Source organism: Anabrus simplex, chromosome 7, assembly GCF_040414725.1.
Source record: "Anabrus simplex isolate iqAnaSimp1 chromosome 7, ASM4041472v1, whole genome shotgun sequence".
NCBI lineage: Eukaryota > Metazoa > Arthropoda > Insecta > Orthoptera > Tettigoniidae > Anabrus > Anabrus simplex.
The window spans coordinates 227,945,726-227,973,537 of record NC_090271.1 but is presented as its reverse complement, the minus strand read 5'-3'; the positions used below and the strand labels follow the sequence as shown (position 1 = coordinate 227,973,537).

The 27,812-nt window shown below is 39.6% G+C and overlaps 1 protein-coding gene across 1 annotated transcript in view; it reads left to right on the top strand.

Annotated features, from left to right (window-relative positions):
* LOC136877493 (uncharacterized) overlaps positions 1 to 27,812 on the top strand; it is a 293,695-nt gene that overhangs the window by 216,176 nt on the left and 49,707 nt on the right. The window contains exons 9-10 of the mRNA XM_067151591.2: positions 133 to 258; positions 13,685 to 14,404. Of these exons, the coding sequence (XP_067007692.2) occupies positions 133 to 258; positions 13,685 to 14,404 (846 nt within the window). The remainder of the gene's footprint in view (positions 1 to 132; positions 259 to 13,684; positions 14,405 to 27,812) is intronic.

Here is a 27,812-nt window from a genome sequence, read left to right as displayed (position 1 = left end):
CATTACTTTGGTGTTTAACACAAAGGGAAAACTGAATGTATTACCATTTACTCTATTGTGTAACTCCTTTAAAATTTACTTATTGTGACCATTAAATTGTTATCTTGCTATAAATTTCCATTCTGATTACAGGGGACTCAATTCAAGCTCAGAGCAGAGCAGATCTTTGTAAGCTGAGATTCAATTCAACTCTGGCAACCAATTTCTTAGCCTTAAGTCAGCATCTACCACCTCCTGGAATTAGCATATATTCCTCTGGTATAGTATATTTGTTGTGTTGAAAATTCCTTCAGTTCATTTTTGCATGTTATAATGATGTATATTCATGTGCAGAAATTAAGGATAATAAACTCTATTGCACTTCCACAGACATGAGAAGCAAATGCTGTGACAGTCCATCAGTATATCTGAAGACGTTCATGACTGAATTGTGCCTGGTGGTAGCAGACCGTCTGACATCTAGTTCTCTATGTTCCATACAACTTATATAGGGTAGTGGGTGTGATAGTCGATACATGTGATCTCCCTAGACAATGATTCTGTTGCTGGTTATCAGGTACTTAACCTAAAATTGTTACACAGAGAGATAGCGTACTTTAATATACACTAAATTTATTGAACTTCTGTTGACATTAAATTACAAGCTCACTCGCATTGGAGTTTTCCATTCAAACATAGTTGTCCTTTACTCAAACACGCACACAGTCACTTGGACAATTGCGTGGCACACCAATGCATCAAACTCCTGTTCTACTCATGGCTTCTCACAGTGCAGTGTCATTCCAGAACAGTTCACAAATAGCAAGCTTTATTGAACTCTGCGTAGCCAAGTGATGGACTTTTTCCTGAAAAATGACTCAACACTGATTGCGACCATCTTGTAACTGCTTACTTTCACTCGCAGTTGATGCACTCACGACTGACCCACACTCTCACAGTTGCGCTCTTATATAGGCCAGCAGAAGATTCTAGTAGTTCCCACTTCCAGATCATTTTGTATGCCCTGCCCATTGTTAATTAGCTCTCAGCTTTTTCTAGGAGCTTCCTTATTGCAAGACTGAACACTTTGCCAGTGCTACTGTTTTGCTCGCTTCTGGCCCCACTGTCATCACTGTGCTGCAATTATCCTCTCTCGCTGGCATCCTTGCCAGCCACTCTGCACTCAGCCTTCATTGTCACAATGCTTCATTGTCTAGGTGGACAAGCATTATTTTCCCTCGGGGAGGCTGCTGGATCCTGTAGACTACATTGTTAAATCAAGTAATCTGTAGGGACTTTCCATGGTGGTTGACCTTTTATCTGTATGGGTCAGTGTAGTCACACTCGGTCACCTGCCTGGAATTCTGGTCTGAGTTCACCTGCAGGTTGTAATGAACCTTCATCCAATCACTAGCTGCCTTCAGCTGTCGGCAGACTTACTTGTGGGTGTCACTGAACTCAACCACCAGTTTCCATGCAAAGTATGTCTGTTGTTCTTGTTCTGGGCTCGTCACGAACATTGAGTCACGTGGCAGACAAAGTCTTTTCTGAAGACCCTGTGTCGTCTGTTGTCTCGTGAGTGGATGCATGTTAGTGCATCAGGAAGAAGAGCATCCTCTCATCGCAGTTCCTCTGGTGTACCAACACCACCCTTCTCAGGTGTTTCTCGATGGTCTTTACGAACTACTTGACTATACCATACCGTCCGACTTCCGATGGATATGTGTTGTTTGAGTCTTGTGTACAGCAGGACACTGCAGAACTTCCTTCTTCAGTATCAATTCAAATTTCCTGCTCTGGATGCTGTGCGGCTCTCTTGGGACACCAGAGCGACAAGATTGATGCTTCCTGATTGGGGATGTTGTAGACCTCAGCCCACTTAGTAAAATACTGTACTCCATGGCTAGAAGCAGGTAGTGATTTCCGGCATCCAACTCAGGAAATTAATCCAGTAATGTCAACAGTTGTCCTCTTGGAAAGCGCTCCGATGTTGTACTGGTGCATCTGGCCCCTACTGCAGATACTAAACTCTTTCCAACTAGAGAAGAAAGTAAGCGTAAACAAAACCATGTGACTTTGACTGCTTCACACTTCTTTCGTTCTTCGTCTACCCAGAAAATAATCCATTTCTAAATTTAAAAATATGAGTTGTTTCTGAAAGTTTGAAGTATTGAATGCAAAAGCATTTTATCAATTGAAAATTATATTATTGTTCTAACCATCTGGTCAATAACTTAAATATCCGATATCTGCTCGTGGAAATCCCTATTCATCTTGTATCGGTAGCTGTCAGCTGCGAGGAAAGCCATGCGCAATTGCACGACCTTGAGTCAGTTTGCTTTGATGGCTGGTGGTGTAAAGCATAAGCGAAGGAAACCTCGAAAAGTGGAGAGAAGAGTATTGTCTTTAAACGTATTTAATAAGTTAATGGAAACATATCCTGACATTTCAATTGACAATATTCAATTGACAAATGCACAGCAATGGTCCAATTCTACGAACTTGAAGGACCTGAAAAGGACCACACATCTCCTTCTTGTTCGCTCTTTGACCGAGAGGTCGTTTCCGACAGTTCGGTCTCATCTTATCACTGTTGCTTTCTTAGCACCACCCGGGGGACACGTGTAGGGCAGTGTAGTGGTTAAACCTACGGACGTGAAGCAACGAAGACGATCAGAAGCTCTCATAAAGGTTTGAAAGAACATTCAGCAGAACCCCAAACTACCCATCCATCAAAATATTACGCACACTGAACATCAACGACTGAAATCAAGGAAACCACCCTGGCGTACAGCAATGGATCTTGAACGAAGCTCTTTTCATGTTAACAGTTCATGGAAAGCCCAGTGGGATCAGTCTTCAGTAGTGAACAAACATCTAGTTGAGAATCCTTCCAAACGAGTACAAGGATTTGATCTTCCAAGACGACAGTGGAGAATCATCAATCGAATAAGAACTGGACAAGGCAGATGTGGTTATCTGTTATGGAGTTGGACTAGCTCTGCAGATTGTGATTGTGGTGTCTCTTCTCAGTCAATCCACCACATTGTAGCTGACTGCCCAATTTGAGCTTTCAAAGGAACGCTAATGGACATTCACCGCACATCGGATGAAGCAGTTGATTGGGTCAAAATGCTAGACCTAGAGTTATAGTATTGTACAGGCTTGTGACTACGCACATTTATCCTGAACTATATGCATGTATGTACATAGATTCATTATACAAAAAATAAATAAATAAATAAATAAATTGACAATATCGTGAAATTAACGTCCGTGTTCACTGGTGTGTCTGTTTCGAGTATGTACAGTGCGCAGAAAAGATTTTCTGCTACCGGCCGTGTTACCACACCAGTTAAAAAAGAAGCCACGTGTTAGAAGTGTTTTGGACATGGAGTGTGATGAAGTGTTATCGGCTGTAAATTCTGATTCTGAACTCCCAAATTTTTTTAAAATCCTCCCTTCACATGCTACTGAAAGAAATAGGTTTTGAATTCATTAGTAGAAATCGAAAAAGCATCGTAGTGGACAGAGATGATATTATATTGTGGTGTAGGCGTCATCTCTGCAGGATAAGAGAATTTAGACAACAGGGGCAGAAATTACACTATTTAGGCGAGACGTGGATTAACGAAGGGCATACAATATCACTACCAAAAGTTGAAGAAACAGGCATTTCTTTCGGGTTTATGCACAGGGTTAAAAAATCCAACAGGAAGGGTTAAGGAGCTGATAGTGTTACGCATTGGAAGTGATGACAGTTTTGTGGAGGGTGGTGATCTTGTGTTTGAGTCTAAAAAAAAGACTATCATGATGAAATGACTGGTGATGTATTTAAATCGTGGTTTGAAAGAATATTACCAAAGCTGTTGCCTGGTAGTGTTATTGTGCTAGACAACGCTCCTTATCACAGTGTGAAGTTAGAAAGTATCCCAAACAAATCCTGGAAGAAAGCTGAAGTAATTTCATGCCTGAGAAGTAAAAATGTAACATGCGACGAAGGACTTGTTAAAACCAAATTGCTGGAATTGGTGAAGACTCACAGGCCTCAGTTTGAGAAATATGTAATAGATGACTTAGCCGAACAAGCGGGCCACACTGTACTCAGACTGTCCCTGTATCACTGTGAATTAAACCTAATAAAGATGGAGTGGAGCCAGATCAAACGTTACGTTGCCAACCTTAACACCACTTTCAAACTTCATGACATGCATAAACATCTTCACAAAGCATTTCGTGAGGTGACAGTTGATCAGTGGCATTCCTATGTCCAGCATGTGGTGCACGAAGAGAAAATGTTGTGGAACCTGGAAAGTGCCATAGATACTGTAGTTGAAAAAATTGCAATGAGTTTAGGAGAGGATTCTAATGAATCTGGTAGACAGGGATTCGAGCCTCTTGCAAGTTTGGATTAATGAAATAATGAAATGTCACGTAAGTAGGCATACTTACTAATTTTCATGGCAAATTTATTTTATAGCAATGATGATGTATTTTTGTTACTGTATCTCAAATATGTTCATATGTCTACATCAGTCAATTTTCATTTATGTTCATATTGACTTAAAGAGCAGACAGTGAGCCATTTGGAACTCATGCAGTGATACCAAATGTGTGTTTATGTCTATTTTATTCTTTCGTTAGAAATAGTATAGGGCCTCTGCTCACTGTGGAGGTGTCACACATTTGGCACCATCTTTCGATGACCATTTTCAGGTGCACCCTGTAGTAGTTTTGTTGGGCGCGATCCAAGGTCTTATGAACTGCGGTGCTGCCTCCATGTACCTCAGCCTCCTCCTATCCTGGGAATTACTGGCTGGGCAACCTCCTTCTTGTCTTCAGCCAATTTCCATATACAAGTCAAACAGACCATCATTAACCTTGAAACCTCGTCAGTAGGCTACATTAAATTAAGACAATACATAATAATAAAATAATAATGAAAATGAAGCAAAAGAGGTAAAAGTATCAAAACAACAGTTGCAACCATTGTTACTAAAGTAACAAGTTACTAAAGGTGAAGACAAACAGGAAAACCAGCATGACAGCTAATGGAGTACATGGGAAGGCGGCTAGGATCTCTAAGAGGGTGAATGGTTACTTCACGTTGTGGCAAAAGAAAAGTGAATGGAGGTCGCCCTTTAAAATCAACATTTACTTAACAAAATAAAGATCAGTTTAACATGAAAACATACGAAAATTATGACAAAAACATCAAAGTAATTACATTTTCAGTTAATGTAGGTTGGCTGACATGTGTTACCAGTGAAGTAATTCAAAATACATATTAAACCAAACCGAATCGAAATCAGATAAAATTGTTCATATCAATAATATTTAGATCAAAGACAATTATATACTACATATGAATGTGCTGCCATACATCCGTTACTAAAGACATTTCCACCTTACTTTCTTCTTGAAGCAGTGTTTAACCTAAATGCAAGCATATCTTGTTACAGTTGTGTACAATAAATCGTGACAGTCAGTTATCAGAATTACAGATGATGGCCATTTGAAATTACATTAAAGAAAATGAAATCAATGTGAAAATTATGCAGTTTACCAAGGGCTATTCCCCTATAACAAATGAAATTAAGAAAGGGGCATGTTGAAACATTTACTAAGAGACAGATAGTTACAAAAATTAAAAAATTTAACGTAGAGGCCAATTAAGTTGCTGCTTTTTCTAAAACACTTCAGTAAAATGCACATATCTTCGTCTGGTATACATTAAATTGAAACAGAACTACCGGAGGCAACCCCACGGGTAATTTAAACTTTACATAAACCAATATTACATTTACATTTAATTAGAATATTTAAAACAAGAAAAGGAAATTGCTTCCAAAACAAAATAATGATATTTAGCTGTAGAGCTAAATCATTTCGACGAACATATTTGCGAATACCAATATAAATGGTCCGTTATTGGACATTATAAATTTTCCAGCTAACTCATTCCTGGTTGCCAGCATTTCGCCCCCGTGTGCTAAGTTGGGCTCATCAGTTGGTACTTAGCACACCCACCAAGATGCATGGCTAGTGCATACCGTTAAGGCCACTGCGTAGGCTACTTGGAGCCACCGACAGTGCCAGTGCACTATGAGAGACTTTGTCTCATTACCATTCCCTATAGGAATCAGCATCTGTTTCATATTGGCGAATGCCGATGTCTGGGGTAAACTCCTAAATGGGAAGAGGTGACATAGAAATTAAATTAAGAACAAGAACATAGTGCTTAGCTGGGGACTGGCATCCCAAGCGGGACTAAAACAGACGTGCGTCCGCCTCCTAAGGCGGTCAGGAATCAAAGACGCAGGCAAGATCACTACTCCCGCAGAGGAGTGAAAGGCCAGAAATGGAGAAACTCATGAATAGCCAATCGGGTAAGCCCGCAACTACTCCATACATTAGATTCACCAATGGGAAACTTTGTTATTCTGGCCTATCAGAAAGCTTTCCAAGAAAATTCTTTCTGATGAAGCAGCAACTTACAGGAAATGACTGGAAGTATACTCCTAAAAGACACGTGCCAGTACACCTTGCCCCACAAGTTTTAAAGTACTTACACAATACATAAATTTTAAATACCAAGATTTCTTTGAACATAGTTCTTGCAATGTTCATTTAGCTCTAAATAATAATTAATTTTCTTCACCAGTCTGGAAATGTAAATTAGTGAGAACAACATATCAAGATTTTCCTATATTAATAATTTTCAAAAGTTCATGAGTCGAAAAGTTTTTTAAAATTTATATATATATATATGGTAACCATCAAAATCAGTGTGCCCTCCACCTAGGCATGGTAGTTTCTCTGTGGGATGCACGCACTTATCATTGCCACTGTAACATAAACAAATCCACAACAGAAAGAATATTTGATGCAAGTCTATCGCCCAACATTCCAGAGAAGCTTGAAGGTAATGGAAGAGAACTGAATATTTTAAAGGGTGGTTTTCCTTTATTTTACTTTGAAGTAATGTTGCCTTAGAGTCACCCAACTGGTGGCTCCACACAACTACATAGTGAGATCCACTCCCACACTATGGACTTGGCATACCAGACTCCCAGGGCAAGTACTATAAAATAATTTTGAAAAACAGGAGAAAAGATGAAAATGCAAAAGCTATAGGAGATCACCCCAATCCCCAAAATTTACAGATAAAATCCCTAGTTATGAATATGAATACATATCTTACATAAGCTCATCTTTACAAAATTATTTACACTTAAAAGAAACCAATACCCAAGGAGGATACCTATTAGAGTCTCAAATGACCATACTTATTCCTAAATTACCAAAATAACTTATGATTAAGACACAGGGATAATACATATATGCTGGCCAGCATTAAAATTCCAAAATTCTTACAACTACCTAAAACTGAAATAGTTATTAAAGTATCAATTCATAACTAAGGAATTTTAATTTGGGACAAGTGCACTCTACTGACCCTCTTCCTTTTAGGATTAATTACTAATAATGATACAGGTGTAAGGAATTTTAAAATTGTACAGGGACCTCGAAATCTGGGGGCTAACTTGCTAATAACATGGTCCGCAGCACTACTGACGGGATGTATTAACAAATACCTAATCACCCACAGACAGATTATGTGGTCTTCGCCCGTGATTGTAGTTACGTTGAACTTTAGCGTAATAAACCTTCAAATTTTTACATGCACAGTGCCATGTAGCACAGATCGTCTCTGGATTGGCGACATCAGGAAGAAGATCATTAATGCACCATAGATTTGAAAGTGGGGAATTAGGAGTAAAAGCTAGCATTAATGAATCAGGAGTAGGCTTGTGACTTTCATGGACGGCAGTATTGAAAGCAAATGACAACCAATTGAGCGATGAATCCCACTTACGAGTGGTTAGCAGAGGGGTAGGTAATAAGAGCAAATCTGAGGTTTCGATTCACTGTTTCAGCATAATTTGTTCTTGGATAATATGAGGTAGTGGTTAAATGGGAGATTGATAAATCAAAACAGAAATTACTGAACTGCACAGAGGTAAAAGCTCTGGCATTGTCACTCGCTAAAAATTGACAGGGTCCAAATGTGGCAAAGATCTGCTTCAAGCAAGGGATGGTAGTGTTAGCATTAGCCATATGAGTTGGGAACAGCCACGTAAAACGTGAGAATGCGTCAACACACACAAGTATGAAACGATGGCCGGTCTGTGCCCTCGGGAAAGGACCAATGTAAGCAGTGAATAATCTCTCCATAGGACAAGAAGCTTGCTCAGATGACAACAGCCCTAGGCGATCAGGTGCAGGTTTACTTACGTTGCAAGATTTGACAAGGGTACGGATTTCACCGTCTATGGATTTCCATATGAAATATTTACCGGATTTTCTCTCTAGTTTTGAAAACCCCAAGATGACCACCAACTGGAGATTCATGAAAATATTTGGAAAGAGCCAGAACTAGGTTAGATGGAACTACAATTTTGGGGTCCCTGCGACCGTGAGCAGGACAACTCAAAACACCATTCTTAAGAACATAAGGTTTATCATTTTCACCAGACTTAATCCTGTAATTAATAGCCTTTTATTCTGCATAGTCTTCCTGAGCTTAGCCATATCTTTAAAAAGAAAAGGAGAGTTAGTGAGAACTACATTCACAATGGCTGAAACTTGTTCAGGAGAGGGATCTGCAGGTTCAGATTGAGGATCGGAACTGCCCGGATAGAGCATTCTACTGAGGCTATCAACCACAACATTTTCAGTACCACGAATGTAACGAGCTTCAAATTGGAAAGCTGAAATGCATACTGCCGAACGTGCAAGATGACCTGTCCTTGTTGGTTTGCCCAGTACCCAACTCAATGCCTGATTATCAGTTTCAAGATCAAAAGGGAGATGTTCAAGATATATTCTGAACCGTTCTAAAGAGAAGACAACAGCTAAGGCTTCCAATTCATAAATGGAATAGTTTTGTTCAGCAGGATTCAAACAGCGTGAAGCATAATAAATGGGACGACGCCCCTCTTCAAATTCCGGAAGGAGGACACAAAAAATGCCTGTCGAAGAGGCATCCGTTTGAAGAATGAAGCGTTTAGAAAAATCTGACATCGCCAGAATGGGAGCGTTACATAAGGCAGACTTCAAGTCATAAAAGGCTTCAAGTTGGGCATCACCCCACACAAATTTAGCATCTTTTCTTCTCAAAGCATTTAACGGAGTTGCTCGTTCAGCAAAATTGAGGATAAACTTGCGAAAGAAATTGACCATTCCAACGAATCTGGCTACAGCTTTTGGATGGCAGCGGTACAAGATTGATCAATAGCGACACCTTTCGCAGATACAATATGCCCTAAGAAGGACATCTGGGGTTGTGCAAAAGTAACTTTGCTAGCCGTAAGGGTTAGACCTGCTGTGCGCAGTCTCTCAAGGACTTCATTGAGATGGATAAGGTGTTCCTCAAATGTTTCACTGAAAATTACCAAATCATCAAGATAATTGTACACAAACTTGAATTTAATGTCTGACAAAACATTATCTAGTAACAGAGAAAGGACAGCAGTGCCTGTGCTGAGTACGAATGGAACCCTCTCAAATTCATAGAGGTTCCAATGAGTGCCAAAAGCAGTGAGATGCTTGGATTCCTGAGCAAGAGGTATCTGATAATGTGCCTTATTCAAATCGAAAGTGGTAAAGATTTTGGCATTAGCAAACCAAGAAAAACAAGAGTGCAAAATAAGGAAGGGGAACAGATATAAGGAAACTCTCTTGTTCAACATCCGATAATCGATGACAGGCCTAAAACCACCCTGTGGTTTAGGAACAAGAAACTTGGGAGAAGAATAAGCAGATTTAGAAAGATGTATTACACAGTCAGCAAGCATGTGGTCAATAATAGCCTTAAGGGCTTTCATTTTAGGAGGCGATAGCCGATAACTGAGGAGAGCAAACAGGTACGTTATCAGTGACTTCAGTTTTGTACTCCAAAACATTAGTTACACCTAACTTGTCGGTAAACACATCTGGAAATTTATTGCAGAGATTCTTAAGTTGGTTGGCCTGATCATCAGGCAAATTATCATAAACAAAAGCTTTGGGTTCACCCGTATCTTCAAGAACAGCATTGACGTGACAAGGTAGAATAGGGGAGCGATTATACAACTTAAAATTTCTTATGAAAAATTTAAAATGATATCTGTTGAACTGCAAATCCAAATTTATACCAGTTTTGGCAATAAAATGTGTACCCAAAATGAAAGGACAAGATAAATCTTTCGCAAATAGTACTGGCATTTTCCATGTAAAATCATGGATTGTGATTTTGACATCTAGAGATCCTACTATATTCAAAGAGTTAGAATTAACAGTATGGCAGGTTAAAGACACGGACTTCAATGGAGGTAACTTGCGTACAGTTTTCATTGAGTTATACCAGTTCTCACTCATCAGTGTGATGCTACTTCCAGAATCTTCCAATGCACAGACAGGTTCATTATTTACCTCTAAGCATATGTAAGGTAATTTACAAGGGTGAGTAGCAGAAATGCCACAAGATTGTTCAAGATAGGTTCAGACTGGGACCAATTATCAGCCTCAGAATTAGGTGAATCATCCTTTAACATACAGATATAACAGACAAAACATGAAGCTAAACTTTGAGGTTTTCCATAAGAATTGACGGGTAGTCACCTAGAATTACTGTTGCCAGGATACCCAGACCCAGAAGAATTGCATGGGCACTATCTAGAGCAGGGCCTCTCAGGGTGCATGCGCTTGGTGCATGCACTGTGCACTGTGCAAAAGACGACTTCGCTTGGTTGACCAGAGTGCAGACCCCCACTCCTCTATGTGGAGCAATAGCACTTACTCTCTCTTTCTTCACGCTTGTCTCGCTCGCTCCACCTGTCTCTCTCTCTTCCGCACTTGCTTCGTAGCGCTCCAAATCCGAGCTGAGTTGCGCCGAGTAGAGCCGAGCTGAGCCGAGCTTAGCCGAGTAGCCCAGAGACGAAGCGTTGGTCCGAACCAAGCCGAGCGACACCGATGCACAGTGCACGGACCTCTTGCACCTCGATTTGCACGCGTGAGATTTTGGGCGTTTGAGAGGCCCTGATCTAGAGAAATGCCTATTCGACCCACAGTATTGAAAAGAATTATTGGTAGAAGAGACATCCCACATTAGGTTTGAATTGCCTAAGGGCCCTATCTTAGGGCAATTCCTCTGGAAATGTTTAGTGAAACCACAACTAAAACATGCGAGAATTACGTGGCTTTGAAGGAAGTGAAGGAGTGGTTGTAGTAACCTGAGGAAAAGACATGCTCATAGGAGAGAGAGCTAATGCAACGCATAGCTGGTTGGCATATCTAATACCTTCAACAGAAACAGTGATAGCTTCCAATTGATCAAAAGTTGCTGGTCGTGGTGAAAGAGCAAGATATGACTGATAGTTAGGGGCAAGACCTCAACAACGCTGGCAACCATTTGACACTCAGAATAGTTGAGCATAAAAATTCTAGCATAGAACTTAATACCGGTATCCTGAATATACTCAGACGATTCATTCAAATGCTGCACTCTGAAATAGTGTTTCTCCACTAACGAAGACAAGGCACGAGAGGGAATGAAGAATTCAAGTACATGTGCATGAAATTGATCCACAGCTTCAATCAGTTACTACTGATCTGCATTTAGGGCAGTCACCCAGGTGGCAGATTCCCTATCTGTTGTTTTCCTAGCCTTTTCTTAAATGATTGCAAAGAAATTGGAAATTTATCGAACATCTCCCTTGGTAAGTTATTTCAATCCCTAACTCCCCTTCCTATAAACGAATATTTGCCCCAATTTGTCCTCTTGAATTCCAACTTTATCTTCATATTGTGATCTTTCCTACTTTTAGAGACACCATCCAAACTTATTCGTCTACTGATCTCCACCCACGCCATCTCTCCACTGACAGCTCGGAACATACCACTTATAATACCAATATAAATGGTCCGTTATTGGACATTATAAATTTTCCAGCTAACTCATTCCTGGTTGCCAGCGTTTCGCCCTCATGTGCTAGGCTGGGCTCATCAGTTGGTACCTAGCACACCTACCAAGATGCATGGCTAGTGCATACCGTGGAAGCCACTGCGTAGGCCAATTGTAGCCACCGGCAATGCCAATGCACTATGCGACACTCTGTCTCACTACTAAAAATTGATGCCTGCTTGGCCATCAGATAATACAGATGTTGATTCCCATAGGGAGTCTGTAATATTTGTTCCGAATGAGTAAATAAAATTGTGTAAACTACGAGGACTGAAAAATTACGGTGTGCAGTAATTTTCACAATTACAGCAGGTGGTTGTAAACTCTCTACCTGCACTATTTTTAAAAAGAAAATCTTGCCCAAATCAATCATTTGCGTTTAAGAGAAGGGATAGATGGTATCAGGTCTAATGATAGACTAGCCGAACATGATGTGGGGTTACTGCCCTGGAGCCGCGCTACAGAAGACAACGCTGCTAATGCTAGACAGTTTTTGTGGTAACTTCATCAACACTGTAAAAAATAAATAAATAATTTTTATTTTATTTTTTTAAATGCTCTCCATGCCACAATAATTCCGGGAGGGCTAACTTCCATCTTTCAGTCACTTGGTGTCTCCATGAGCAATCTCTGGGAGGAAATAAAATGCAGGCTGTCTAATGTCTAAATTTAAGTCTGTTCTTGACTTAAGAAGAACTGGTATGCTGTTCTGGAGAAGACACATTTGTCTGTGAAACCCTTGTAAAAGGTGGTGGGTGGTAGGTTAGCATAGTAGTTGTGTTGCTTATGTATGTTTCCCTCGTTGAACATGCTGATGCATAGAGATATGACGGTAAGACAAATGTTGAATATAAGGGCAATCAGTTTGGGAGTAGATAAATGGTATTATTGCCCAAATACTCTCTGTTATCCATGAATACCTGAGTTTAAGCACATTTTCTCCATTGACAGTGAAGTGTCATTAAATCTGAGTTCCACGTGGTATTACAGTGCACTTGAATAGCTCACAAGTATGTAGTTTGCCTGGTTCTAATTACTTCAAGACAGCCACTGACATTATAGTTAGGCTCCTCATATCAACAAACATTAAGATATTTGGTAACAATATTGATTTCAGATTTCCTGCACTGTATTGATAGTATCTCCTACTGGTCATAAGAGGCAATTAGGAGTAGTGATTCCCTAGAGTTCTCAATTTGAGAGCTTGGGTCATTTACCATAGATAGCCTTACAAAATCTGTCATTGCTCCTTGCTTCCTATCTAGCCTCCTTTTGTCAACTCTTTTCCTTTTACCTATATCTTCATTCACCTACAAAAGGTTGGATCTATTCCTTTATTCCTCTTCTGATTAGAAGTAAGAGGGAATGATTGTCTAATTGTAGTTCCCATTAAAATCATAATCAGTACCATTTCCACCACCATCCTACTCATATATCCCATCTATTCCGTCACTCATCATCTGTACTTCCGTGAATGGAGATAATTTCTGGTGTAAGCGTGCTTGCATGTGTTTGTTCACAACTTATTACAGTTTTTTTTATTATGTGAGTTTCTTCCCTTCCTTCTATCAAATAAATATTTTCTGATTTATTTAATAACAGATGCTTCAATATATTTTATAACATAAAAAAATATCTAAATATCTAAAAAAAATATCTAATATCTTGTAATAAAAAAAATTGTTTTGCTTTTCCCAGAGCAACATAAAGATGTTGAATTTGGTGGTATGGTCAACACTTCATTCGAGATTCACAAGTACCTTGATGAACATCCAGACTTCTGGGACATATATAGAAGAAGTAAAACTTACAGCAAAGTGTTTCCCAATCAGCTTTCTCCTGAAAAGAAAGAATATAATGTAGAAGGTATGAAAAGTGGAGGATCCAATTTCCGTCATAAACAAGATCCACCACTTACTGATAATGAACCTGGTTACTACTACAGTGAAGATTATGCTTTGCCAAACCGAGGAAGAAATAGGAATCTGGGAGTTGGGGAAGGGGAGGAAGTACTGCCAGTGTTTCCTGGCAACACTAAATACCCTGATGTAAGAAAACATGGAAGTGAATTTCCAAAACATACACCTATTAATGGGGAATGGCGCCAGCAATGGCAAAATTCAGACTTGACTCCAGCTGGAGGAAACTTAGTTCCTGAAGGTTATCTGAACAACCTAAATCCTACCTCAGGCTTATTTGAAAATGCTATTCCAAGCCACGATCCTGACTATGATATGTTGTATGACCCTTCAAGTGAAGAGAGCTACAACAGGCAACAAGCTCAAAGAGATGAGAGAAAGGTAGAGGCTAAAGGACGGCGACTCAAAGGAGACAGACGAGGGGAAAGGAGAAGAAAGAAGAAGAGAGAGACTGATGTGAAGCAGACAACCTTTGGAATTCAAAGACTAACATCTGCAGGTGAGTAAATTAATTTCCTTATTTTTCTGCCATCTGGTTGTGAAGAACTAACATAGCTTTGCATGGTAACTCTTTGGAAACCAAATTTTTCTGCTGTGAAGACCGGTTATGACAAGATTTAATTGTTACATATCATTCGTTTATCATCTATCAAATTACGGTACCCTCAAATTTTATAACTTCTTTATTACTGGATGATCTCAAAGTATTTCAGCCATTCTAACAGGTCCTGCATATTATGCTTTTCCTTTTCCTAATTTTCCCTCCATAATGGTCCTTATTATTCATTGCTCTGCCATTTGTAAGACTTTATGGTTTTAGAATAGGTTTATTGCAAGAAGCAATGTTCTCTTAGACTGTTTGATAGTCTTCATAACCACTATTCTTCTGATCAGTTACATAAAAATCAGAGTTTTTTTTTTTATATTTTAAGAAAAACAGTGTAAAATATAATCTGTAAATGAAACTTATTAGTATCCTGTATCCTGCTGACAAAAAAAAAAAAAAGTTAAGCACCCAGAAGGAGTGGTTGAAAGTGGATGAATCTACATTTATCGAGCTCAATAGCTGCAGTCAGTATCCAGTAATCAGGAGATAATGGGTTCGAGCCCCACTGTCGGCAGCCCTGAAGATGGTTTTCCGTGGTTTCCCATTTTCACACCAGGCAAATGCCGGGGCTGTACCTTAATTAAGGCCACGGCCGCTTCCTTCCAACTCCTAGGCCTTTCCTATCCCATCGTCGTTATAAGACATACCTGTGTCGGTGCAACGTAAAGAAAGAAAAAAAAAAAGAATCTACATATTCTAAAAGACCCTGTGTCTTTATTGAACTGATTACAATATGGGATGAAAGAGACAAGGCTGTTGGCAGTTACAGGTGGAATGTTGACACCAGGTCAGTAGCATGCCCCCCCACCCCCACCCGCAGTGCTTTCCTTTATGCGGTTTGGAATGGCGTCACACAGCCTTTGGTTCCTCTCCTGAGGCAAGTTCATCCACAGTTGTTGCAGCTGTCCCTCCAGATCCCGCAGGTTCGTTCCGGGATGGAGTCCCCTTCCAATGTCATCCCATACGTGTTCAATCATGGAGAGGTCCAGGGATCTTGCTGGCCACAGGAGGACCTCAGCATGCTCTAGGCAGTCCATAGACACATGTGCTGTGTGTGGTCATGTATTATCTTGTTGGAACACTGTCCCAGGGTGCTGTGCCATAAGGGGTAGAACGTGCGAACGCAGAATGTATCGCTGTGCCGTGAAAGTCTGCCGAAGCACTATTAGAGATGATCCGAATGCTTATCCTATGGCTCCCCACACCATGATGCTAGGGATTACGCCTGGGTATGTTTCCACAATAGGGGCAGGACCTGCCCTCGACGCCGTCAAACCCCCACATGATGGTCATCGGAGGTTATGGAGAAGCAGGACTCGTCACTGAAAATGATGCGACACCAATCGTCCTCTGTCCATGTCTCCCGGGCAAGGCACCACTCTAAATGCAGGTATTGGAGTCCTGGTGTCAATAGCAACCGACATATGGGGCAGTAGGACCCCAATCCGGTGGGTACGAGTCATCAAGACACTGTGCAGGAATTCACAGGATGCTGTAGAGTCTCCAGTACATGTTCGCAGATCGCGGGTGCCAAAGTTATGGGATCCCACGATGCTTGGTGCACCATACGACTGTCCTCTCTCGGGGTGGTATTTCTTGGTCGATCTGAACCTGCACAGCGTGATTGGGTGCCTTCATGTACCCATTGAGTCCAACATCGGGCCACTGTGACATCTGAATGGCCCACATGCCTGGCAATTGCATGATACGACCAACTAGCCTCATGCAGTCCCACCATGCGGCCTCTGACAAATGCTGTCAATTGGTGGTTAGGCTGACTGACGCGCCTGCGAGGCGTAGTCCTCTCTGGATTCCATTTCTGTACTTTGATCCCAAGATTCCTCTCACAATTTTGCGTTCTCTTTTCTCCAGTTCTTCAAGGAGTCCTTTGTTGGCATTTAGAGACAGGGTTTCGGCTGCATATAGAACTACTGGCTTCAGAACTATTTCATATTGACGTATCTTGGTGTTTTGGGAAAGGCATTTTTGGTTGTAGATTGTGCGGGATGTTTGGTAGGCTATTTCCAGTTTGCGTACTCGCTCCTGAAGTGCTTCTTTGTCCAGTCCATTTTTCATGATGATCTCACCCAGGTACTTGAATTTGTCTACTCGGGTGATGTCCCCGTATTTTGTATGGAGTTTTGGTGGAGCCTCTTTGATGTTAGTCATTACTTCTGTTTTCTCAAACGATATCTGCAAACCAGTTTGTTCGGCAATTTCCTTTAAAATTTCAACTTGAGCTCTAGCGGTTTCTATGTTGGTTGAGAGAACAGCAATATCATCAGCAAATGCTAAGCAGTCTGTTGCGATCCCCTTGGATTTGGTTCCTATTCTCAATGGACTGTAGTTGGTTTCCTGTAATCTCACCCGCCAGGTTCTGATGATCTTTTCAAGAACACAGTTGAAGAGTATCGGGGATAGCCCATCACCTTGTCGGACTCCTGTTTTGATGTCAAAGGAATGCGAGAGACATCCGTGGAACTTCACCTTGGATTTTGTATCGGTCAGGGTGGCTCTAATTAATGCCAGCAGTTTCAAATCAAACTCCAAATTCATTTATGATGTTTAGCAGGACTTCCCGGTCAGTGGAGTCGTACGCTTTCTTAAAGTCCACAAAGACAGACACATAGTGCTTGGACCTTAGTGTACAATATCTGATGATCGTTTTGAGATTTTGGATCTGTTCAGCTGTTGAGTGACCTTTTCTGAACCCTCCTTGGTATTCACCTATTTGATGTTCGACTTGTGCTTCCAAACGCTCCAGGATGGCAAGTGATAGAATTTTGTAAGTCACGGGTAGCAAAGATATTCCTCTGTAGTTGTTGATGTTCTTCATGCTGCCTTTTTTGTGTAATGGATGGATCAAAGCTATTTTCCAATCTTCGGGTAGGGTCTCCTTGTTCCAAATTTCTTCTGTTTGCTTTTGCAAGATATCAAGTGATTCTTCTGGGGCATATTTCCATAGTTCTGCTACTACTGAGTCTTCCCCCGGCGCTTTGTTATTTTTGAGACGGGCAATGTGGCGCTTGATTTCATCTCTGTCGGGTGGTCTGGAATCTGGGTACCTGAGTAAGGGTTCCTTGGTCTCAATGGCGCTTTGCGGTTTAGAGCAATTAAGTAAATTCTTGAAGTAATCTGCCAGAATGCTGCAATTTTCTTCATTTGACGTCGCCAGTGTGCCGTCCGTTCGCTCAAAGCATAGAGATGATGGTTTATAGCCAGTGAGTTTGCCTTTGAAGGCTCTGTAGTACTCTCTGCTTTCATTCTTCCTAAAGTTTTGTTCTATCTTTTCAATGCGAGATTTTTCGTATTTACGTTTCTCAGTTCTGAACACCCTAGCTGCTTGGGCACGTTGGGTTTTGTAGGTTTCCCAATCATTTTCTGATTTCGTAGAGTTGTACTGTTTCCACGCATTGAGTCTTTCTTGGAGGACTGATTCGCAGGTACTATTCCACCAGGCATGCTTTTTGCTTCTCTTGATTTCTGCAACGTCTTTGGCGGCCTCAACAAGGAGACTTTTGGCATTGTTTAAGTCATAGTCATTTGGTCTAGCCTTCTCCTGGAACTCCTCGACCCTTTGCCAAAGTTTATCATTGTCGAAGCGTGTGATCTGTTTGGTTGTCTTCCTTGTGTTTGAGAGAATTGGTTTGAATTTGATAAGAGACATATAATGATCTGAGGCCACATTGATGCCTTTCTTTACCTTGACATTCATAATCTCAGGGCTGTTTCTCCTGGAGATCGCAACATGATCAATTTGGAACTCTCCGAGAGCTTGGACGGGAGAACACCAAGTCATTTGCTTTCTGGGTAGATGGCGAACGTGGGTCGACATGACCTGCAGGTTGTGATTTTCGCAAATGGTCACCAGTCTTTTGCCATTGGGATTGGTTCTTTTGTGAGCAGGGTAATTTCCTATAACTTTCTTGTACTTCTGCTCACAACCTAGTTGGGCATTGAAGTCACCCAAAAGAAGCTTGACATGGTGTTCGGGGATTTTGTTCAATTTTTCATCCAGTAGGTCCCAGAAATTATCAGCTTCGTCTGGATCAGACTTGTTCTTATCGTTTGTAGGAGCATGTGCATTAACTAGGGCGTAGGTTTTGTTCGCGCATTTAATTGTGAGTATAGACAATCTGTCATTCACAGGTTCGAAATTTGCAACCGATTTAAGGATCTTGGTTCTAACAGCAAACGCGGTTCCAAGCATCACAGCTCCATTGAGGATTCCTCTTTGCGCTTTGCTCTTGAAAAATCAGTAGCCTTCAGATTCAAAAATCTCTTCATCTGGGTACCTTGTTTCCTGTAGGGCCACTATGGATATCTGATTTTCGTGAAGAGCTTTGGTGAGGGTTTTCAGCTTGCCAGTTTGTGTAAGTGAATTTATGTTGAAAGTTGCTAGAAAGGTTTTAGATTTTGGCCTGAGTTTTTGACTCTTTGGGGTACACCGAGATGCTCCGACTTGTCTCTTGCATGATGTCGAGTCTCCCCCAGAATCCGAACGAGACTCGTGCTCCGTGGCGTTCACGACGAGGAATTTATCCGAAGATTTACCCCCTGGGGTATGTTTCTTGAAATGTTGTGCCATCATGCTTTTTGACTTGACTTTGCTTTGGACGGGTACCCATCCTTTTACAACTAGGGTTGTTAGCCCTAGAGGTTGCCTCAAGATGTTTTCTGGCTTCTGGTCATTTACCAGTCTTCGCCGTAACCCTGGCAAGGGACCAGTTTTTTTTGTTTTCACGGTGGTATTTTATTTCCCTACTACCCTCTGACTCTGCTGGCGGCAGAGCCAGCGAGCTTCCCCAATTCCAATGGGACGAGCCCGATGGAGGTAACCGGCAAATCCCCACACGGGTATTATTATTATTATTATTATTATTATTATTATGGGGATACCCGTGGAATGCAGAGGTGAAAGAAGGTGCGGGCTGGAATGGGTCTATCCACAAAGCTGAGATATGAATTAAAATTTAATTAAATGTTATATTTTTGAAAATAGTAAAACTTAACAATTTTCGCATAGAATTTGAAAATTTAACAAGTAAGAACAAGAGAACAAGTAACTGACACTTAGGTACAAGACCAGGAAAAGCCAAGATTTAGAGACAATTTAACAAGCTGGGCTTCAAGCCCCAAGTTTTACATTTCCTGAACTCTCAGCTCACAAACACATATTACCAAAGGGCAGAAATCCCCTAATTACATGGAGCACTTGCTCCCATCTAGCAGTGTCAAGCCTCCTAGAGGCACATCTCCAATACATAAAAGAGCTGACCTGCTCTCAGTTTTCCAAGCCTTTTAAAGGCATACCATACCATACAATCACTTGCCATCAAGGCACAAATTACACCACTGAAACGGGGAAATCTTGTACCCAATCTACTGGGCCTTAGCAGAAAAATAACAGGTTAAGTTAAAGGCCCAAAATACAAAATGAATGGAGGCGAGAATTTGCACTCCTACATGAAACCTTAAAACCTACGAGGCACTAGGCCAATGAAACAGGGATTATTCCCAAACTATGGAGGTGACTCGTATACAGAATAAATTTAACACATTAAGGAAGAGTAGAAAATCGGTTACAAAAACGTAGTCACCTCAAATCAAAAATGAAGGGGAGCTCTATAGGGTAAAGCACTCTCTATCCCCGATTTATAATTAAATATATATGAAGTTTTACAAAAGCGACGGCAAATTACATGGTTGAAGACAGGTTACATAGTAAAGGTTTCGGACCTTCCCCGCGGGTTAAACTGTTGAGCTAGCAAGAAATAAAGATGTTAGGCGGCCATTACCTTATTGAAGAACTGCTGCCTGAAGAAAGAGGCGCTTCCCGCCTCCTGCTACACATTCAGACACCAAGTTAACTGTTGATGATGTGGCCGAGAGACAAGAAAATTAGCAGTTTTTATACCCTCGAGGAAAATTCGAGACCTTTCATGAATAAATCAGCCACACCCACAGGCTTTTATTGGCTAGCTAAAAGTTACACATCAAAATCGAAGAAGAAAGACACAATTGGTCAAAAATTAATTACAGAAATTCTGGATTGGCTCAATTCAAAACTGGCGGAAAGAAAATATTAATATTGCCAACCCACAAATGAATGAACAAAATTTAGTAAAGAGAAAAACTTATGAATACAAAATTTCTTCAAGAGAGTTCCTTCACTTCGCACCAGGGTGCATGATCATAGTCTTTTAGTAGAGACATCTATAAGAGAATGTCGACACTTCTCGATCAATGGAAAACAAAACAAGTTGAAATCCACACAATATTGACAACTTCACAATCACAAAATTTTTGGTAGTGACATCTTCTGAGAAACTTATGAGTTGATCCGGTTTTTAAAGTTCAGAGTTTCTCCTGTAGAGGAGGATTTATTGGCACAAGATTTAAAACTGCAGCGTAGGGGTGTACCGCCCGGTACAATTATTATTATTATTATTATTATTATTATTATTATTATTATTATTATTATTATTATTATTTTATGGCCTTCATTGGACCACTCTAGCCAACTTTATACAAATAATTTTTCAGTTTCCTGTCAGCCCAGTACTTCTTCATTCTCTCTAATCTTATCCTTCTTTCTTCATCGGAAATCACCCTTCCTATTGTCTGTTTGTTGATTCTGATTTGCAGTCTGGTTTGTTTGTCTGTGAGTTTCTTGATTTTGTCGGTTTTGTTTCTTAGGTCTTCCACTGTAATTTGTAGTTCATCCATGTCTTCCTTGATTTCTGTAATCCACTTAATGTTGCACTTACTATTCCATAATTTTTCTATTATTCTCCTGATGATCCTGTTCTCTGGTGTCCTGATTAGATGTCCAAAAAATGAAATGCATTTCTTCCTGATTGTGCTCATTACTTGTTCTATTTCCTTGTAGACTGTTTCATTAGAAGCTACTCCCCAGTGTCCATCTTCTTGGTATGATTTGTTGATGCAAGTTCTAATGGTTCTTCTCTCTATCTTGAGTATTTTGTCTATTTGTGCAGTGTTAGTTGTTTTGAAGATGGTTTCACTTGCATATGTTATTACTGGTTGAGTGACTGTTTTTTAATGTTTTAATTTTGTTGCTATTGATAGGCCCTTTTTGTTGTAGGTATTCTTGGTGACATATTGTGCTCTGGTCAGTTTATTTATTCTGTTATGCCATGCTGGCTTTTCATTGAGGTAATATGTTATAATTTCTCCCAGATATTTAAATTTATCTACAATTTTGATTTCTTGGTTTCCTATGGCAATTTTGTTTATGAGTGGTGGGTCAGTAAACATGATTACTGTATTTTCAAAAGATATTCCAAGACCAACTTTCTTTGCTATTTCCTGTAGTGATATAACTTGTTGTCTGGTTTCCTGAATATTGTTGGACAAGAGATCAAGGTCATCAACAAAACCCAGGCAATTTAAACTTATGTTGTCTTTGGGTCTTCCAATTCGGATGTTCTTTGGATTACTCTTGTACCATTCCCTCATTATATATTCCAAGTCACAGTTGAACAGCAGTGGTGACAAGCAATCTCCTTGTCTTAAGCCTGTTTTTATGATGAATGGCTCAGAGAATTTCCCTCTGAACTTGACGTTTGATTTAGTGTTGGTTAAGGTGAGTTCAATCAATTTGATTAATTTTGGATGGAGCCCGAAATTTCTTAAAATTTTCAACATTGAAGGTCTATGGATACAGTCGTAAGCTTTTTTAAAGTCCATGAAGGTTATTGCAAGAGGTTTGTTTTACTTCTTGTAATATGCTATGGCTAATTTTAAAGTGATGATTTGTTCTGCACAGCTTCTCCAAGGTCTGAATCCTCCTTGGTATTCAGCTAATTCTTCCTCTAGTTGCTCTCTGATCCTCCTATATAGGATTCTGGAGAAAATCTTGTATGTGCAGTCTAAGAGAGAGATACCTCTGTAATTATCTGGATTGCTTTTATCTCCTTTTTTGTGGAGTGGGGTGGATTATGGCTGTGGTCCAATGTTCGGGGAACTTTTCTGTTATCCAGATTTTTGTTAGGGCCATGTGTAAGGATGTTCGAACTGTATCACTGGCATATTTCCACATTTCTGTGAAAACTTGGTCTTCCCCGCAAGCCTTATAATTTTTCAACTCTTTGAGTGCTGTTTCCACCTCTTGGATTGTTGGGGGGTTTATGAGTTCAGGTAGGGTTATGATGGGTGTGCCTGTATTAATTGCTAAAAGTTCCTGGGGTTCTTCACAATTCAAAAGTTTAATGAATGCTTTTGCCATGATTTTGGCATTTTCCTTGTCATGTGTCGTTTTTCCATCCTTACTTTTCAGCATTAATGTGGGACTGGAATTGGTTCTTTTGGTAGTTTTCTTCTATTGAGTTGATTAGTTGATTAGATCTTTCTCTTGGTTTGCCTGATAATTTGTGTGAACTTTTTCCTGATATTTTTGAGCTTGGTTGCACTTTTTTCTGTTTTGTGTGTTTGAAATTTTAACCATGCCTGATGTCTTTCTTCATGAATTTTGTCACATTCTGAGTTCCACCAGGCATGTCTTTTACGTGTGTTCAATGGGGCTAAATTTTCAGCTTGTTGCCTGAGAATTGGAACTAGTTCTTCTAAGTTATCTGTCAGTTTTATGTTTTGTGTGACTTCTCTATATTTATCATTCCTAATTAATTGGTGTGGATCAAAGTTCCTCTTTCGTTTATTGTGTTTTGGTTGTTTTTTTTTAGTGGTGTGAGCTTAATTTTGATTTTGACTATGTAATGATCTGAACCTATATCTACTCCTCTTAATACTTTAACATTGTAGATTTCTCTGTGGAAGGTTTTGTCCATAAATACGGGATCCAGCTGCCATTCCCCTTTTCTTCAATCAGGATGTTTCCAAGTTTTAAGTTTGTTGGGCCTCCTTTCGAAGTAGGTGGACTTAGAGATTAGTTTGTGTTCTCTGCAGAGTTCAACAAGTCTTTGACCATTCCTATTTGTATGTTTATGTGGAGTCCATTTCCCAATGATATCTCAGTATTTCTTTTCTCTTTCGAGTTGGGCATTGAAGTCCCCTAATAGGATCTTAACGTTGTTAATGTTTATTTGGTTTACAGTTTGGTCAAGGAGATCCCAAAACTTTTCCACTTCTTTCCTAGTCTTTGTTAGAAAATTCTTTTCATTAGTAGAGCATGGGCATCTATGACGGTATAAATGTTGTTGGATGCTTTTAAACTCAAGGTTGCAATTCTAGGTGAGATGGCTTGAAAATCGATTATCGAATGTATTATTTTCACATCGACTATAAACCCAGTTCCAAATTGCGGATAATTTTTCATAACCCTCAGTCCAGGTTTCCTGTTGTAAATTCTGTACCCTTGAGATTCGAATGGTTCTTCGGTAGTATTTCTCATCTCTTGGAGTCCTGCTACTAAAATGTTCTGTTTATCTAATTCGTCCGTCAAGTTCTTTAGTTTTCCTGCTTTGAGAATTAATATTGTAAGTTGCAATGTAGTGATCTGATCTTGTTTGATCCTGTTCTTATGTGCTGGCATAGGAATGGGTGATTGCCAATGCTCCGATTCGTTGATGCCTTCAAGGTGGCTGCCCACCGAATCCGATGTAGCCTTCTCCTGCTTTCTTGGACAGGACGGTGGAATTTTTTTCCTAAAAGACCTTTCCATGGTTGACTTTCAAAGGTAGTTAACCCCTGGTGGAGCAAGCTCCGATTTACAACTACGGTTGTTAACCGCAGAGGGACAACCCCAGATGTTCAGGGTTCTGGGTTGGCATTTCCTCCTAACCCAATGAGGTATGGTTTTCCCGCCAATACTCGGGTGGCTGATTGCAGTGGTTTCCCACTGGGCGATGGGGTTGCCACGTCCCTGATATTGTATTGTGCTGATATTGTACACATGGACAATTTCCTGTCCTTCAAGAATCCTACCACCTCTGCCATTTTTGAACAGTTAATCTTGAGATCTGGACATTCTGCTGATCCGCTGATTGAAATGGTTGTTTTAGGGTTTTTCCTCCCAAGTTTACTATTTTATTGCAAAGATCAATATCTTCTACTGTGGTTGTTCACTTGTCTGTTTCAATGAAAACACAGCTTTTCTGAATAACTGTGTGTCAGTTAAGCTACCTTGAACAGATTGAAGAAACCAGTTACAACAATTCATTCGAAAAGGAAGATTTGTCTTTCAAAGCATGCAATCAAGTATTCTAATATGATTTGAGGTATAATAAACGTGTAACATTTCTAGCTGAGGTAGAAGTAATTTTGTCAGAAACTTCTCAGGTAAATCCTTAAAATTTTCCACTATTCTTTGCAATTTAGCCTCTGTTAAAATTTACTTTCTTATTTAATACTGAACCTGAAGTTATAAGCTATAAATTTAATTTTTGTTCCGTATTGAAGTACAATTATAAGAAATAAATTGACAATACAATTTTCAATACAATATATCAAGAAAATGAAATTACATCAGTTTTGGGACTAGTTTCAGCCACTTAGTGGCCATCTTCAACCAACTAAAAATTAAACAGGTTATGTGATAACTTAAACTTATGTATATCAGACAATGTTTTTTGATGTTCATTATTCATGATAACCTATCATTCTTGTAAAATGAGAAATGAAATATTCTTATAATAATGCACACAACTGATGAGGTTAAATAATTGCTATAAATGGCTAGTAAGAGAATGATGCTACTTCATGATACCCACCAAGTCGCATGGCTGGAGCATACCTTTGGAGGCCACTGCATAGGCTACTTGGAGTCACCGGTGGGTGTGCTATTTACCAACTGATGAGCCCAACTTGGCACCCTGGGACGAAACGCTGGCAACCAGGAATGAGTTCGTTGGAAAATTTATGTCCAATAACGGACCAACTATAATGGTATTATAAATTTACTCATTCGGAACAAATATTTCAGGTTCCCTGTGGGAATCAACATCTTTATCATGGAAATAGAAGCCACGGATCTTGCACTAATTCAAATTAACTTAAGTATATTGCAATCACTCAGCGAAGAATTCCAAGCAATTCAGTTGCACTTGGAGTTATTTGACAGATAGCGCAAGAAATTTAAGAATTTATATCACATAGTGGAATCCAAGCTAAAAGGCGCAATAAACATAATAGTTATGAGAAATTAAGTTGATTCACATTCCCCTTCTGTAAATTATTCCTGGCATAAAAGAAATATCAGGCTTCTGAAAATAAACCTACCAACTTTCTATGGTAATTTAACGCATGGTTGCATTATAAGGACACCTTTGAAAATCTTATCTTAGCTAATGAGGATCTGTCAAAATAGAAAAATTTCACTACTTGTTCTCATCACTTAAAGGACACAATTGGAAATATAAGCATTTCAGTCTCCAACTTTACAAATGCCTACAATCTACTAAAAGGCAAATACCATTGTCCAAAACTCATTGCTTCTGAATACGTCAAAGAATATTATTAGAACTTTCAAGTAAACCAAGTTCTACAGAACCAGAATTGCGACGTTTAATATACACATTTCAAGGTAGCACAGATGCACTTTCATCATTAAGTGCCCAACCCAGCAATCAAGATTTAATTTTGAAAACATGTGTGCTAATGAGCTGCAATGATCTTGTCAAGTTCTTGAAAAGAAATGCCAAACTTTCAGTTATGTATGCTAACTTCTTTTTCCCCAAGCAATCTCATGGCTTAGAACCTAGAAAACATCAAGGATTCAATGAATCTACCAAACGACATCTGTCCTATATTATGTCTACAACCAATCCGTGCTGTGTTTGTAATTCTTCACATAAACTATATACATGGGTGCCCCGAATTTTTACATTTAAACATTAGCGACAGATATGATCAACATGCTCTCACTAATGACAACCGAGACATCGTAAAAACTTCAGGTCTTATGTAGTGTAAATGTTCCTAACTCCATCTACTGAATTTTGCAAAGATATAAATCTGAATTTAACTTGAAACAATATGAAAATTAATACTCATTAAATAAAATACACAATCGTCAGACCTTGTACTCACACTTACTTCTTACCTGCTTACTTACACATACGTTATTTGATGGGCGCCAGCTACCACTCAGTGCAGGAATAATAGAATGAGAATCTTGACTATCTCTAGGGTGTGGGGTAATAAGCTTACTTTTGACAACATACCATATAAGTTCTGGGAAGGGGAGATTGGCATTAGGTTTCCCCATTAAATTAGGGGTTAAGTGATTCTACTCTGGAAATGAAATGAAAGATTAATTTGATAGAACAAAATATATTCTTGAAATAATTTCAATAAAAATTAGTAAGTCTTGCTGAGATAAAACAGATGAGAATATGAAATTATGATATTGCAACTGAAAGAAACTAGGCATGAATTTCAATTCTTCTTGACCAGACATTTAACAATTTATACAAAATATATCCCTCACTGGTTCACTTGACTGTACCTTCAACACTTTGAGCGTAATTATGACGCATTCCTTAGATCTGGTGTTTACTGTAGATGATGCACGCCTAATTTGGTGATGTATCCATGTGACTGCTTCTTCTCCATATCATATGACTTCTTCGTAAGCCTGTATGGTATGACTTCTTTGCAAGTGTATCCTTCTATGACTCCATCACTGTTCACCATCCACTTCTTCTCTCTTCACCTTCCGTTTAACTAATGACTCCCGTTGACTGACTGTGGCCACTCCATCTCGTTCACTTAATGGCCAACTGTAGCCTCTCCTTCCAGTAGAATAATGACTGACGTTACAATTATGCAGCCACCTTATATAGATGTTAGGTTGATACACCTACGTAACCTCCAGAAATAACAATAATCTACTCCCACCTCGCGACAGATATTACATACAATGGTGAAATAGCCCGGGCCTCCCTAGGAAATTCAAAGAAACCGAGCTCATCGCTAAATGCTCACGATGATGTAGCCATGACGTAGCGATGACTCTGCATTTACTCCAGCAGTATTGCACAATGTAGCAATGTCACATCCACATCTGATATACAGCAACTCTTTACTGTAAATGTCTTTAGTGTTAATCTACACACATGTATATATGCATACGTTTAACTACAATCATGCAAGCGACAAGCATTGCAGAATTGAATTGAATAAGAATGATAATACAATAATAGTAATCTCACAGATAATAATAATACGGACATAATAATAATAATAATAATATCACAGATGAAATAATAAAAATACAGATATCTTCTTGTAACTGGATTTGCACCGTTACAGTAGCAACCATCCAGCAACAAATTCCAAGTTGTCAGCGATCGTATTTCTCATCAGCAATTGATGAATA